This window comes from Stenella coeruleoalba (assembly GCF_951394435.1).
Source record: "Stenella coeruleoalba genome assembly, chromosome: 1".
Lineage (NCBI taxonomy): Eukaryota > Metazoa > Chordata > Mammalia > Artiodactyla > Delphinidae > Stenella > Stenella coeruleoalba.
Window position 1 is genome coordinate 126,037,591 of NC_137169.1, and position 16,318 is coordinate 126,053,908.

Consider the following 16,318-nt stretch of genomic DNA (forward strand, 5'->3'; position numbering starts at 1 on the left):
GATTATTGATTATTGTCAGTTTCTCCTGTGACAGTGTTAAGCTCCGTAATGGCTGGACCCTGTAGGATGTTCAGTAAATATTTGTTGACTGAACAAATATCTATTCAGAAAGGAGCGCAGGACCTCGCTGTCATTTCCTCTTTCCACCTTCCTTTTCAATAATGACTGGTTCTTACTAACACTAACACTCCCTTCCCCTCTCACTTGCTTGCCATTAGGCCAAATATTTAGATGATTGATCTATGAATCGGTCTCTTCCACCAACATGATTCCAAAATAGCGAGGATTCCACCATTTCTAAGGTTTTTTTTTAAAAGGCAGACAAACAAGTGTGGTAGATTCATGCAGAAGCTTGAGGAAAAAACCCTAGGTACTAACCATTAATTTTGATTTAGCAATTGTTCTGACCCTTCAAAGCACAACTTTCAATCCCAGAAGCCTGGAAGCGGCAGGCTGTGATCACACCGGCTTTTACAAGTTTCATCGTAATCACCCAAGCAGGAACGGAGCACACCAAGTCAGCTTTTCTAAATTATTTGCAGCCAATGTCCCTTTCAAAGCACAAAAGTGCTCCTGACCTAGTTAAATTCCTGCCATCTTGAACGTGCTTAATAAAAAGACACGTTTTTTTTTGGTGTCTACACTCACCTGTTGCCCAGTAACCAGAAAGATGGAGCCTTCCTTTCCGTGAACCACTTGTCGGTAAATGTGGTCGAGAATTAAGAGCTCACTCCAGCAGTTCTGAAGCAGCTTCATTTGGTCATCAACCTGTAAAAGAAATAGAAAAAAATGACACTGTAACTCAGTATTTTTTTTTTTTTTTTGCATGATTTTTTACCTGAGAATCCACTATAAGCAAGGAAGGACCACCGAAGCACAGATGCTCAGAATTTCCATCCTTCCTCCTGAAAATCATTCTTTTCATTTGGACAAATACTTTTTAGGCCACATATAAATACTTCAACTAAATATTCATAATCAATGAGCTGCTAGGAAAAGGTACTCTATTAGATGGGTCTATCATTAGATCTATTAGCATTTGCTTGTGGGAGGTCCAGGCGCCTCAGACTGTCCTCAGTGGACCCCATTAGAATGACCCCAAATAGAGCTTCCCTGGTGGCGCAGTGGTTGGGAGTCCGCCTACCGATGCAGGGGACGCGGGTTCGTGCCCCGGTCCGGGAGGATCCCACGTGCCGCGGAGCGGCTGGGCCCGTGAGCCATGGCCGCTGGGCCTGCGCGTCCGGAGCCTGTGCTTCCGCAATGGGAGAGGCCACAACAGTGAGAGGCCCCCCAAAAAGAAAAAGAATGACCCCCAATAGCCCAGGCTTGTGTAGAGGTTAATACATTGAGCCCAAGCTGAAATAGGACATGGATATTAGCAACTGTGAGGATTTATACGAGAGGCAATCGGCAGGACAGCCCAAATGACTTGAATTTAGAGGCACACGGCCGTTGTTTGTCATCAGTGTTCACCCGAAGTCCACGTTGTGCGAGACTTGGACTAGAACAACCACCACGCTTGGTCTTGATGTCCACCTGCACCTGCTCTATGATTTGGACAATTTTCCCACAAACCCCCTACACTTCAGTTTCCACATCTGAAACATGGGCCGAGCACAGTACCCCCCTCACAGGATGGCAGTGGGGAGTAAAATGAAGAGGGCTGCATCACGGTGAGTATTTTATCCACATGGTGTCGCCCCCCCCCCCAGGGGACCGCATTCTTTCATGACAGTAACATACGCATTTCAGGTACAGGCCACGTATCCACGGTCAAACGTGGAGGGCATATTGGTCCATTTCCATGGCTATTTCTGACAGTTTCTTTTCATTTCGTAATACGTACCAGCCAAAGATCTTGGCGTGCCCCAATACATCACACATTGATACCAACAACACCTGACATTTAGATGTCAGGTAACAGTTTTGAAGAGTTTTGCATATTGTTTTAGATTTAATTCAGAGAACCTGCCTGTGGAGTTAGCAGAACCGGCATCATTTTCTTCAATTTACATTATGAGAAAATATGGTCTCAGAGACCTATTAACTGGTACACCTAGAGGATTCTCTTTCTCTCTCTCAAGCTCTAGGATGTCTCCAAATTACACGGAGAGGTGACAGACTCACAGACATAAGAAACAATCTTATGGTTACCAAAAGGGAAGCAGAGAGTTGTGGGGATAAATTAGGAGTACGGGACTAACAAATATACACTAAATAAAATAGGCAACAAGGATTTACTGTAATAACACAGGGAACAATCAATATTCAGTATCTTGTAATAACCTATGATGGAAAGTAATCTGAAAAAAATATATATATATAACTGAATTACTTTGCTGTACACCTGAAACTAACACAATATTGTAAATCAACTATACCCATATTTTTTTAAAAAAGAAAAAGAGGCGTTAGAATTTTCTAAACTGAATTAACTTAACTCACTTATAACAAATTCATCTTTAAGCAGATATTTAATGAGATTCTGGACGGTTGGGTGATTCTTAGGAAGTTTCCACTCATATATTACCAGTGATAGGAGCTTAGGGATGACTATTTCCATGAGTCTAGAAAACAAGACAGTACTGAACTTAGACTAAAGCAAGGGTTCGAGGTACAACTGTGCACTTTCCAGCTCTGAGAGCTTGACCAAGCCATTTAGTTCTCTAAGCCTCATCTTCCCACCTAAAAATACAAGAGATAGTTTTTGTCTTGAGGATGGAATGAATAAAGTGTGAAACAATACACTAATGAAGAAACAATGCCAAACACAAGGCTCCCAGTTGGAAGACCATATTGATCCTGTTGAGAAGGAAAAAAGGTAACTGCAGAGATTGAAGCTACAGTCAGGCTCTGTGATCAGGAAAAGACATCCCCAAACACCTCCGTCAGAAAGGATTTGTTCTGACCAAAAGAATTTCACTCCTTAAGTGCATAGATGTTCAGAGCCATTTAATGTTGAGTCTAAGTGCTGGGTCTGGGGTATAATGGTGAACAAGGTAGAAGCAGTCCGTACCTTGTGGAAATTACTCTCCTAGGGGAGAACGCTCACCAACACAGGTGAGTGGGTTGGTGACAGAGGGAGCTAGCTCATCCTTCTTCAGAGGAAAAGCTCCAGTGTTGTGTGTCCACGTCGGGCTGTGGCGGCAGCTGAAGGAGACCCACCTTGCTGCTCTCTGCACACAGCTCACACCGGAAGCTGCAGCTACATGTCCGAACAACATCGGTGTCCTCACGCCCAGCAGTTTTTAGGGACCGTCCCTCTCAGATGCTCGGGGCAACTTCAGAACCAACTGCACTTGGTTCTACTGGGATTACTACACTTCATTCCAGCTCATACCCTATCAGCGTCTTATTTCAAGTTTATCAGTCCACGGCGGCAATTCAGTTCCCCTGCATTTTCTTCTGTGATGTGAAGCTTTAGTTGTTAGTTTAGCGCTCTTTCCAGGGAAGCTGAAAATAGTACACCTTGAGATCGTTTCCCCGGAAACAGTTATCATACCCAAAGGTTGCCAAGAATTGGGGAATAACCTCGAAGCGTGTTTCAAGACGTCTGCACGCGATTCCAGCTTAAGAACCTATTTACACGGCAGGAAGATTTATGATTCCCATCTTGCAGGTGGAAACATGAAAAAGCTAAGAGATGCTCTTCTGGCCGTGTATGACAGGAGAAAAGGTGGGGTGACCATTAAAAGCAGCTTGTCTCCTGGAGCCATCACATCGAGGGGCTTTTCCTCCTCATGTGCATGTGGTGGTCCCTGTCCTTGGTATATAACACGAGAGGAATACTAATGGCAACAGTTTGCCAGCATCAAAGCCTGTTCAAGTTGTAAGATAAGAAACCTCACTCTCCCTGGCCTTCTTTTCTTTTGTGATCAGGATACACTTCCAAATAAGGATACATTTGTGTGTCACGCTCAGAAAAAGAGTGGAGTGTATCATTTTCAAACCTTATTCCTAACTGTGTATGTGTGTGTGTGTGTGTGTGTGTGTGTGTGTGTGTGTGTGTGTGTGTGAAGATGGACTGGCTTTGAAAATCTGTATTTCCTGGGTCCTCTGCTGCTTCCGAAGTTGCAGGAATAGATGAAATTGAGCATGTCTATTTCCCATAACTAGCCCTTCATTTTTGGTTTTGTATTTTGTGCCGTTCATGTCATCATTTCTTCTGTTTCCACCGAGTACTGTTAAGTGCTTATCTATCTCACTCCATGAGGCCAGGGCAGCCTGGAAGCCGCAGCTCCCGGGGGTGGGGGTGGGGGGTCCAGTGCAGCCCCAGCTTGTGAAATAAATGAAGGAACACGTGACTGACCGTGGTGCCGTCACTCCTGCAAGTGTCTGCTTTTGGCCGGTGTCTCTGGTACATGGACAACAACAGCAAAAGTGACTCCTTCAGGGCTCGTGGAGGGAAGGGTCGTCTTCACCCGGTGATGAACACACGGGTGACCCTCCCCACACAGGCCGGCAGGTCTGGACCCACCGCTGGCCCTCGGTAAAGACTTCTCGACTGATTGTAATTTTAACACCCCTCTCGGGTAATTGCTTCCTTGTTTTAAGGCTCTCTGAGGAGGTTTCCAGGCTGACATTCCATTTCAATATTTCCATAATTGATTATGTGATATTTTATGTTATCTTGAAATGGGAGAGTATGCAGCTGCACGGGGCTTTGGGTGACATAGTTTTTATGCAGCTCTATGAATGAAAGGACAAGGCAAATATGATGACCGACTTGTTCCTTATCTCCAGATAAGAGACGTTGGCAATTTTGAAGATAATTTCTCTTTAGGAAGGAGTGTTATAGGTGATATGGTGGAGGGGGTGGGGAGAAGAGGAGGAAAATAATCTACTACTTTTGAGTAAATTTCCGGGTATGAATGCTGTCAACAAACAACTTCAGGTGGCATTTGGGGAGCCCAGACAGGGGACTGAGGGAGTGTAACCTCCATGACATATCAAAACCTCTCACTAGTTGGTAATACCCCCTCGTACAATCCTGCGTTATCAGCTGTAATAAAAAGAAGGGCTTATCTCAGAACCCTAGTCACTCATCAGAAAAGACTCACGCTGGTATTACAGATGAGCGTGTGAGGGAACACAGGCCTCATATTGTTGCGAACACACCTTCCCACAACCCCGGACGTTAATCATTAGAAAGCTGTGCTTTCTCGTAAGAGGAGTGAATTTGGCAAACAATTAGAAGAAGAAAAATGTGCAGATCTTTCTCAAGCCCAGGTTGAACTTATCAGACCCTTTTTGTGGCCCCCTCAAATTTACCTCTGCACAGTCTGGCCACTGAACGGTTATTCCACTTTCCCTCTTGCAGGGGCATTTATTTGAAAATCGACATCGTGAATCATTGTGGTTAAGCTTTAAGAAAGATATGTTTAGCAAAACATTCAACTGACATGGGTTGGTAATTTAAAGTGGACACGAATCCATTCCTAATTTCGGATCATTAAATCTGGTGTGTGCCAGGCCTTGTGCTAGAAAGTTGGGGGAAAACAGAGGTGGCCAGGACACAATCCCTGCCTTTAAGCAAGGCACACTCCGGGCTTCCTTGGTGGCGCAGTGGTGACAGTCCGCCTGCTGATGCAGGGGACGCCCGTCTGGGAGGATCCCACGTGCCGCGGAGCGGCTGGGCCCGTGAGCCATGGCCGCTGAGCCTGCGCGTCCGGAGCCTGTGCTCCGCAACGGGAGAGGCCACAGCAGTGAGAGGCCCACGTACCGCAAAAAAAATAAATAAATAAAAATAAAAGAAAGTAAGAGAAAGGCACACTCCAAGGAGAGGAGACAGGAGTGTACATCCATTATAAAAACCCCATGTGCACTAGAAGCTGGGGGTCACTTTACCCTGCTTCGTTTCTTGGGGAGACTTCCAGGGGGTCACAGAAGCTTCTGAGATGGGTACGTTTAAGCAGGTCTTAATGTTGTAGAACCACTTAATAAACTTTTTTTTTTCTCAGTAGCTCCTGTGAATACAATGCTTGGAACAAAGTATTTTTAAAAAACGTGAAGATTCTTCAGAACCATTACAAATAACATCCAGCTATTATTTCTGGACAAAAGAAAACAATCCTCGCAGGTGGACCTCCACTTCCTTATACTTTCTTTTGTGACAATGATGACATTTATAAAGGTATAGTCAGAAGCAGGGAGAGAAAAATCAAAACCCAGACGAATCAGCATCAACTTAGCAACTCCTAATGAGAACCTACTTTGGTCAAGACACACACACAACTGCTTGACTCCTTTACTGGCTTTATACACAACACTGATGATTATCTGCAACCTCTGTAATAAACTGCTACAAAGTCCAAGAAGAAATGATTTCACACTAACAATGATTAAACAAGCACTGAGAACAATACTGTACAAGGGAAATAACAGCCTCTCTCCCCTGTCAATTGTTGCAAAACCCAACAGATTTATGAGCAGTTCTTCCCCGCTCAGAGACAACTGAAGTGATTCCTGTGTATTTATTTGTTAATTGCGGGCTGTCGGTCCAGAGTACAAAGACCTGCCTGGCAACACTTAGCCAGGGACTCAGCTCTTCTCGCCCCTTCTCCGTTTCTCCAGTGGACCAACAAAGGATTTTTTTTCTCCCTCTGGGATCGACACTCTCTTCCAGGTGAGGGAAGCAGGAGGCAGAGAGGTCTAACTGCAGGGTACCTGCGCTGTGTTTCCACTCCCACCAACTCCCTCCCATCTAGGTCACGACCAAGAGTCCATGGAAATTAGGACCCCGTGAGTCCACGGTCTTCTCCATCTAGTTGTAATTCATCACATACACCGTCACTAGAACGATCTATTTCGGTCAGGCTACTCCTCTGGACACAAACCTCATCCACATTCCCTAGATTTCCCTCTGAAGACCTCTCCCAAAGCGAACCTCCCTGACCAGTGTGTGGGGGTCAGACACCGATCAGTGTGCCCACTGGCCCATCATCCAGGAACTGAGGGGGTCGAGTGGCTGCCCTACAGCTGATAGCCTCGACCTCCGGGGACATGGGCCACCTCCACACCATCAGGGGTAAAGTGGTTGGGAAGTGAACACGGGAGCTGTCAGCTGAGGAAGGAGATAGAAGATAAAACAGACCAGCCCTCAATCTACTTCTTGAACATCTCAATCCAGGGGTAGCAGAGGTGTCAGGGGCACGAGACCTCAGGGAGCTCTAAGGGGACCATCCTGAAGCCAGGGTCCAAGAGCAGGTGCCCTGGACCATGATAAGTCAGTAGAACAGGCTCAAAAAATCCTCGGGGGGCTTCCCTGGTGGCACAGTGGTTGAGAGTCCGCCTGCGGTGCAGGGGACACGGGTTCGTGCCCTGGTCCGGGAAGACCCCACATGCCGCGGAGCGGCTGGGCCCGTGAGCCATGGCCGCTGAGCCTGTGCGTCTGGAGCCTGTGCTCCGCGACGGGAGAGGCCACAATGATGAGAGGCCTGTGTACCGCAAAAAAAAAAAAAAAAAAAAAAATCCTCGGTTAGGAAGCGAGGGAATCATGTGATTTGTGTTGGAGGCTTTCCATCAACAATCACTAAATTTCTTTTGAAGACGAAAGAATGTTTATCCAGAACATTCAGATGCCTGGTACGCCTTATTTCCCAGGGATGCTGAATTCAATTTTCTTTTATTTAAAGATGGGCTAATGCCAGATATTCAATGCCGACGTTTTTCATTTATATACATGTGAAGCTATTATATCAGTGAGAGACACCTTTGAGGTCTGGAAGAAAAAGACTGCATAGTGTATGTAAACGTGAAATATCACTATTGAGATCTATGTCATCACCACACAACATGATGTAATTTAACCAATTTCTTTCAAACAGAATTGTAGCTACATTCTCAGAATTTGTCAAAGTGAAGGATAACTTTTGCCTGGATTTTCCCCTTCTGCTTATCCACATTTCAAACAGCTTCTTAGTGAAATATGAATTAATAATAAGTTAACAGTATGTTCATCATACTTGTGGGGTCAATTAAGAGTTTGCACCCGGTAGTACTGGTAGTGTCTTCTGTTCAGGTTTCTATGTCTGGCCACATAGAATTTACGTGATCTAAGTTGAGTGCTAAGAGGTAAAGAGACCATTCTTCCTTGTGGTCTAAGGAACAGATCACATTCTGCTGTTTCAATGTCAAAGCATGTTCATTCTTTTACACAGTTGTCCAGTTTTCCCAGCACCCATTATTGAAGAGACTGTCTTTTCTCCATTGTATATTCTTGCCTCCTTTGTCGAAGATTAATCAACCATAAGTACATGGGTTTATTTCTGGGTTTCTATCCTGTTCCATTGATCTGTGTGCCTGCTTTTGTGTGAGTACCGTACTGTTTTGATTACTGTAGCTTTGTAGTATAGTCTGAAGCCAGGGAGCCTAATTCCTCCAGCTCCATTTTTCTTTCTCAAGATTGCTTTGGCTATTTGGGGTCTTTGTGTTTCCATACAAATTTTAAATATTTTGTGTATAGCACAAGGAACTCTACTCAACAGTCTGTAATAACCTAAATGGGAAAAGAATCTGAAAAAGAATATAGATATAGACGTGTATAACTGAATCACTCTGCTCTACACCTGAAACTAACACAACATTGTAAATCAACTATACCCCAATATAAAATAAAAATTAAATTTAAAAATAATAATAAAATAAAATGCAACAGCCCTACAATTTTTTTGAAGCAGTTTGTACGTACGAATAATAAAAGATGAAATGACAGAAATGAGAAAATGGAGATAAAGGGAAAATAGAGATAGGAAAATAAGTCGAAGCCAAGAATAGCATCGGTTCCCAAAACAAGCTCGATATGGGCTGTTCCAGTGGCTGGCAAAGGGCCACGGTTTGGGTCCTCGTCACCAGAGCACCACTGCTAACATGATTTGTGGACACGTGACGTTCGAAGCAGCTTCTCCTAGTACTGGACCCCGAGAGAAACTTCACGTGTGAAGTTCCTACAAAGGAAATATACGGGCTTTACAGCTCAGAAACCTGGGTTTCTACCTCGACACCCTCACCGTGTAACTTTGGGCAAAGAGTTCAAACTCCTTAAACCTCAGCTGCTCTCCCAAGCCATTGTTTTTGTTAAACGGGATAAACACAAGTGTGCCCAGCTGGGTGGCTGGTACACAGCAGACACCCTATTAATGGTAAGGAAACCTGAATCTAAGTAAACAAAGAAAGGCCAAATATAAGAGGTGCTGAATGAAGTACAGAGGAAAGAGATTTCAAGTGATGGCAAAGGTTGCCGAACAAGAAAATAAATAGTTTAGGGCAGATTAATGTGAAATATTTTCCAGTGCTTTCTCCTAGTAGGTATTGTTCCATTTATGACCACTGCCTGTTTCCTGTCCTCTAGTTTAGAAATCTCCTCTGTATAATTAAGGCAATGTTCCTCACATGTCTGACCAGGCGGATCTTCCAGCCATGAGGACAAAGCCCTTTAAGCCTGGTTGGAATGTCCAGAAAGCATCTGTGAATATGACTGTCGTTTTCGGAATAGGGTAGCGAGGTTAAGATTATAATCTTCATTTTCCAGACACTGCCTTAAAGACAATAATGACACCAGCCACAGAATTCCAGGTATGCAACGGCCTATTGTCCGGACAACAGTGATTAAGGCATAAATTAGGGAAGGTTTTGGCAGCCCTACATGCCATGAAATGGACCCACGGCTGGAGCCCTTGGGACACCAGATGGAGAAGAAAGGAAGATGCATGAGCTGTGACTCCCTTAAGGTCTGAATGCAGCTATCTCCTTGGTAGACTGCATGTCAAAGCCAGAAGAAAAAAAAAAAGTTTTCAAGAGGCTAAAATGTCCTTGGGTCCTTTTTGGCTGGCTGCTTCAATCAGGCTTTTGGCCAAAGAAAGGAGGAAAGAACCCAAGTGGCCTAAATATCACTCACCAAAACTACAACCCACATTAGGGCAGAGGCAAAGGAGAGGCCCCTCAGGACCGTTCAGTGATGGGAATTCTCTGGGTACAAAGGCTCCTGGGAGAATCCCTCCACCCGGTTCCCCAGTGACATAGGAGGACATGCTCCCGTCACAGGATTCAACTTCCCCCTTCAGGTCGCAGTGCTGAGGATACATGAACCTGCGCCTTCAGAGGTGCCCAGAAATATGTTCACAGAAGTGGTGGCAAATAAAGAGAAAACTCCAGGAGTCGAAAGTGCAGGATGATTATTTCTAGGTAAACCAAACCATTTTCGCTTTGCCTAATTAATGTCTGCTTGGTCGGTGCTGAAAGGACCCAGTAACCACCTTTAGTTCAAAGACTTCATTTTACAGAGGAGGACATCCCGGTCAGGTGGGCTGTGGTGTACAGCAGGTTAGTCGGGGGCCAGAAATGGGGTGGGAATCCAGGTGCTCTGAATCCTAGCCCAGAGCTCTGTCACTAAGCCTTTTTCATACAGGAATAAAGAACAATCTTTCTCTCTGAAATTTTTTTTAAAAGTAACGTTGGGCTTCCCTGTTGGCGCAGTGGTTGAGAGTCCACCTGCCGATGCAGGGGACGCGGGTTCGTGCCCCGGTCCGGGAAGATCCCACATGCCACGGAGCGGCTGGACCCGTGAGCCATGGCCGCTGAGCCTGCGCGTCCGGAGCCTGTGCTCCGCAACGGGAGAGGCCACAACAGTGAGAGGCCCGCGTACCGCAAAACAAAAACAAAAGGTAACATTGCCTCAATTTATTTCCTGCAAGGAAATATATTAATGGTAATTTAATGTCTCTATTTCAAATGTGAAGAAGGTTGACTTGAGAAATAAAGTCCTTTGGAAATATACAACAAATATGGTTACCCAACGATAGAAGCTTGGACTTTTTTAACTGGACATAAAATCTAGATAGATGCTCTTTCCTATTCTGGGGGAAAGACTATGAAGGTAACTTGAATGGAGGGTGAGCTAAGACCTGGCATTTACTTAATCCCAAGGGGATCTGTTTTGTGCCCCAACTGAAATGGGTATAACGTTCTTCTGGGTAAACTAGAATCAAGATGGAAAAAGGGCCTAGAGAAAAGAAAAAGAAAAAGGAGTATCCTCTCTTCCTATTTTTGAAAACTCACAAATTATGATTTGATATTACTGACTACATTTTTCTCTCAAGATACTTAGGCAAATATTAACTTAATTTGATCCTGGGGCCTTTTTCCTAAGAGCCCACATATAACCTCACAGGATGTGTCCATTCGGTCATGACAGAAAGAGTGGCACCTGGCCAGCCATCTGTGGGGACCACCTTTCCCCAGCTGTGTCCCTGGAGCAGCATCTGGGGTCACCTCCCTCAAACCTCTCGGCCCTGTACCTCCATAGCCATGCACCTGGTTTCCTAGTGCCCCTTGGGTCATCGCTGAAGGGCCAGGTAGCCCCTGCCTGGCCTGGCCCTGGTCCCAGAAGACCCAGAGGCAAACTGAGTTGTCACATAACTCCTGGTTGCCGGCGCCCTTTCCTAGAGCTCAGCAGGGAGGGATACAGCAGGGGTCCGCAACCCCCATTAGGAACTGGGCCGCCCAGCAGGTGAGTGATGGGTGAGTGAGCAAAGCTTCATCTGCCGCTCCCCTTCACTTGCATCACCACCTGAAGCATCCCCCAGCCCCCGTCTGTGGAAAAACTGTCCTCCACGAATCCGGTCCCTGTAGCCAAAAGGTTGGGGACCGCTGGGACACAGGACTCCTCAACCCCACTACAGGGCCCAAAGTGAAACATGAACGACGTCAGCAACATGGAAACACTATTTTCCAATACTGCATCGGCACTCATTTCAAATCATGTTTTAGTTCCTCAGTTCTGGCCAGTTAAAAGGGGAAAGAAAACATCCTACAAAGTTGCAAGGTAGCGATATCTGGAATCAAAATCACACGAGCTAGATTTTTATCGACACCAGCCCTAGCTCTTTGCAGCTGTGTGACGAGGCTGGGCCTTACAATACATTTCCCGTTACTTGTTTCATGCTCTTTCTGTTCCAGGTTCAGAGAGAACCGTGTGGGCTCTGCTGCTGCATTGCCCCGTTGAAATCTTCCCCATGAGGCCAGTATCCTACAGATCAGTCCCAAGTCAATCCCTTTATGCCTTCCGGTACTTCTAGGTCGTGTTTCCTTTATTCACTCTAAGTAAACTGCACAACTACAGGGTTTATATCTGACTATAATGATGAAAGATCATTGTATTATTATCTATATTATATATTATAGCAAATCAAGATCTAAGAGAATTATGCATAGCAGAGCTACCCTGATACACAGAAGTTCCTGCAAAGACGGCTGAGAAGTGAAAGGCAGACATTGAATTCCATTCTCCCAATTATTCTCATTGTAAAATGGGAGAACTACCCTTGGGATTGAAGGAACCCCTCTAAGCCGGGGCGGGTTAAGCATCTTCAAGAAAGAAGAGGGAATGAGAGAACTGTGTCCTTTTCCACTGCCTCTGGGTTTCACACCATAGAAGTAATACTCAGTTTAAGTGATTAATTTTGCTTGCATTTTATTCCAAGTATGGATCACACAGAAAGTGGGCATACTATTAATAGGAACGAATTATTGACATTTTCTGCACGCAACCTGGTTCTTCGAGGGAAAGCATTCCTCAGAGAAAGAAGAGTCGTGTGGTTCTGGTTTTAGAGGTACATCCTTGTTCACACATCCCACCTTCCTGAGTATTCCATGACAGTCTGTGTCTGCAGAGTGACCTGGTTGGCTTTATTTTTGGTGTAGGCTGGTCAATTCACATCCACCAGGAAGGTAGTTCAGCCAACCCATGAAGTCGATTAATTGTTTAAATTGGACTGATCAACAGTTTCTGGATTGTGTGGACGGATACAGGCCCAGAGATGAGTTAGTAGTTCAGCCAACCCATGAAGTCGATTAATTGTTTAAATTGGACTGATCAACAGTTTCTAGATTGTGTGGACGGATACAGGCCCAGAGATGAGTTATGACTACCCATCAATCACGCAATACTTCTGCTTTCACACAGCTGATCATACAATTAGCACGTGATTGCATCTGCGTGTTAAGAAAGCAGCATTGTGGTGCGAGCGGGGTTCTGATCGTTGCAATAACAAAAATGCAGCAACAGGAGCACAAGTCTTTAGAATTAGTCTGTCACATGTCCTGTCTTTATGATGTTGGCCATTGCACACGAGTTAGAAAGGAAAGGCCTTTCAGGTCCAACATGCAGTACTTTTCCTATTATTTCTTTATGACCAATTAGGACTTTTCCCTGCCCCCCAAAAAATATTTTAAAAATCTTTCTTGACTGTGATTCAGACCCTAGAAGATACCAAATAATCATAACTCACTCCTAGGCTAGAGGACCTAAAAAAATCCACCAATGCAGGACCTAGCCAGGCCGCAAGTTGAGCTGAATGGTGCAGCCGTGTCCCGTCCCAGTTCCCTGGGGCCCAAGTCAACGTGCTCTCAACTACTCGCTGCTTCTTCTCCAGCAGCCTCTGGAAAAGGAGCTCAGACACAGCAGATTGTCCCTTACTGTGACCTCCTGCCTTCAGAAAGGTGGCGGACGGGGGGACAGAAGAGGTAGAGCCTAAGATGTGGAATCTTACAAAGGTCTAGATAGGCAACGTTTCCTGTGAAAAATACTTTCAATGGGAAAAATAACTTCAAAGTGGTATTTTACAGATGCCAATTTCAGAAATCCCCATTCGGAGAATGAGGTGTTAATTCTAGGTTGCAAAACTTTGACCTAAGTCTACTTGCCTCCGACTCAAGCCTGACTCTCTCTCCCAAAGCAAAATTTGCTTTTGCTTTGGGAGAAAATTAGCAAAATGGAGTCTAGGAGGAGCCTATGGCGTCTCTAAAGAGACCGCTCGCTGCCATGCACGACACTGTGCTGGGGCTGGGAGGGGTCAAGGGTGAGCAGGAAACAGTTCTCAAAGGGTCTGTCACCACATGGGATGGAAATAAGGAGGGCTGGGGGCTGCTGTTTGCCCAAGAGCCCTTGCAAACTATGCCTGAGAGTTAGAAGGGCTCTGAGTGTGCCCCTGTCCAGCTTGAACCTGGAATCTACACTTTTTTTTTTTTTTTCTGACGGGAAATGTTGGTTTGTTTCCACCTCACCTCTAGAATTCCCATGGCCCATTACTTCCAGGAAGAAGTACACAAAGGTCACGTAAATGTTTTACGAGCTGGATTCACCCAGACACTGCTTCCTCAGTGCTCCGGCAATTAAAGGATGACTATACAGGAATGGCAGGGACTTTTGACAAAAAAGGAACACGGGAGTGACTCCTGGGCCCTAAAGACCACACCGAGCAGGTATCGTTTAATTAAGAAATGAGCTGTGGCTGAGTAATATTCCATTGTATATACGTGCCACCAGTAAAGATGTTAAAAAAAATTAAAATTAAAAAAAAAGAAAAAGAAATGAGCTGTGTTTTGGTAACATCCACGTTATACTTGAAAGCAAGCCATCTGCCTATATTCAAATACTTTAATCCCTACGTCGAACAGACATGATTTACAGAAACTACAGAAGAAAAACAATACTCCTCAGAGTAGAAAAGCAACCTATGTGTTTTAAAATCTTTTTTTTCTGAGTAACTGATAAACAAATCACTTGGAACCGAAAGGAGGACCTAAACGAGGGTGTTAAAACATCCACCTTTTGCCCTGGGTGGAATCCTCAGCTCAGAGAGACCTCCATCCACACGTGAGCCCATCTGTGCAAGGAGGGGAGCGCCCGTGAGCTCAGATCGATACGATGACGTATGGAGATGGATCTCGTCCCGGGCTGAGCACTTTAACAAGCTCGTCTCCGTGACCTTTGCCCAGTGGCACAAATGAGACTCCACCGCAAACCACATTCTCCAGTGCGGCCCTTCCGTCTTTGCTTGCTTCCACACTGCAGGCAGACCTCAAAGATGACTATGCGAAATGACAGTGCATCTTCTCTACAGACTAGGTCTTGAAGAATGTGTACGTTCTGTTCTCAAACTTCAAGGCACCTTCAGTTCACTGGGACCTTGTTAAAATGCACGTTCTGATGCAGCAGCTTCTGGGACTGGGGTCCTGCACATCTAACAAGCTGACCAGTGAGGCCGGCACTGATGGAATCACCACCCCTTGAATAAAAAGTTCCAGAAAATTCCAGCAAAAAGATGGGTATCTCCCCTCCACATGTGCATGTGCGTGCGCTCACGGCCTCACACATAACACTCGCACACCATCGTTTTGGGCCCAGGAATATGGCACGAGAAAATACACAGAGATGGTAACGGGTGAGAGCCTGGGAATCGGACAGGCCGGATGCAAAGCCAGACTCCACCCACGGCTGCCAGAGGAGGGTGACACTGGGTAAAGGACTTAACTCCTTGAGCCTTACTTTAGTCCAGCGTCCATCAAATTCTTTTTTTATTTTATTTTATTGGATTATAGTTGATTTATAATGTTGTGTTAGTGTTTCAGCAAAGCGATTCAGTTATACAGATGCATCTATCTATTCTCTTTCAGATTCTTTTCTCATGTGGGTTATCACAGAATATCGAGTAGAGTTCCCTGTGCTCTACGGCAGGTCCCTGTTGGTTGTCTATTTTATGTATAGTAGTGTGTGTATTTAATCCCAGCTCCTGATTTATCCTCCTGCCCCAGCTCCCATCAAATTCTAATTAACACTGACACCCTGAATTTGGGAGGAGAGTTCACTGAGCTAGTGCATGCCTGGAATTTGGGCAAGGCTTGGGCTCAATAAATAATACTTGCCCTGTCTAGAGGCCACCACTGTGCTTCCACAAAAGTCTGCCTCAGTCCGTCACCCTCAGCTCAACGGTTACTACCAGCCAAGAGTTCAACCCAAACAAAAACCAAAGCAACAACTCCAGGCTTTTGTTGGGACGTGGTCCCTCCAGTAACTTCGTTCCCCGTCCCGGGGGCTGACCAGACAGAAACTGTAGCTGCTGCGCGAACCCGGAGGATCTTGACCTCAGAACGATGAGGGCCCTGGTACCCAGCTGTCCCTTTACCGGCCAGTCCCAGTCAAGGCGCAGGCGGCCCAGGGTGAGTGAGTGCGTGCACGCCGGTGCCTCTTGGTCAGTGACCTCCACAAACATCTGTCTGCCCCCACGGCTGCCCCGGCCTTGCTGGCATCCCTGCCCTGGCCCTGGAGAGCGACTTCTCGACCGCTGACAGCCAGAAGGGCTTTGTTCCCCTGGGTGTCTCCACTGACTTGCTGGTGTGAAAATTCTGGTTTGGGAACTGCATAGCTGGCATCAAGCTTTAATCCCTGTGAGAGAGTAAACACCCACAGGAGCGATATTTAAACCACTGGTCTTACAAGCGCGGTCAGAGGGTCCAAGAGGTGAAAACTGTCTTCCCATGT

General features: G+C 45.6%; 1 protein-coding gene across 2 annotated transcripts in view; it reads right to left on the reverse strand.

The window, feature by feature from the left end:
- Positions 1-16,318, reverse strand: part of NR5A2 (nuclear receptor subfamily 5 group A member 2) — a 117,346-nt gene that overhangs the window by 53,785 nt on the left and 47,243 nt on the right. For both annotated transcript variants that reach the window (XM_079918134.1, XM_079918135.1), the window contains exon 5: positions 649-768. In XM_079918134.1, the coding sequence (XP_079774260.1) occupies positions 649-768 (120 nt within the window). The remainder of the gene's footprint in view (positions 1-648; positions 769-16,318) is intronic.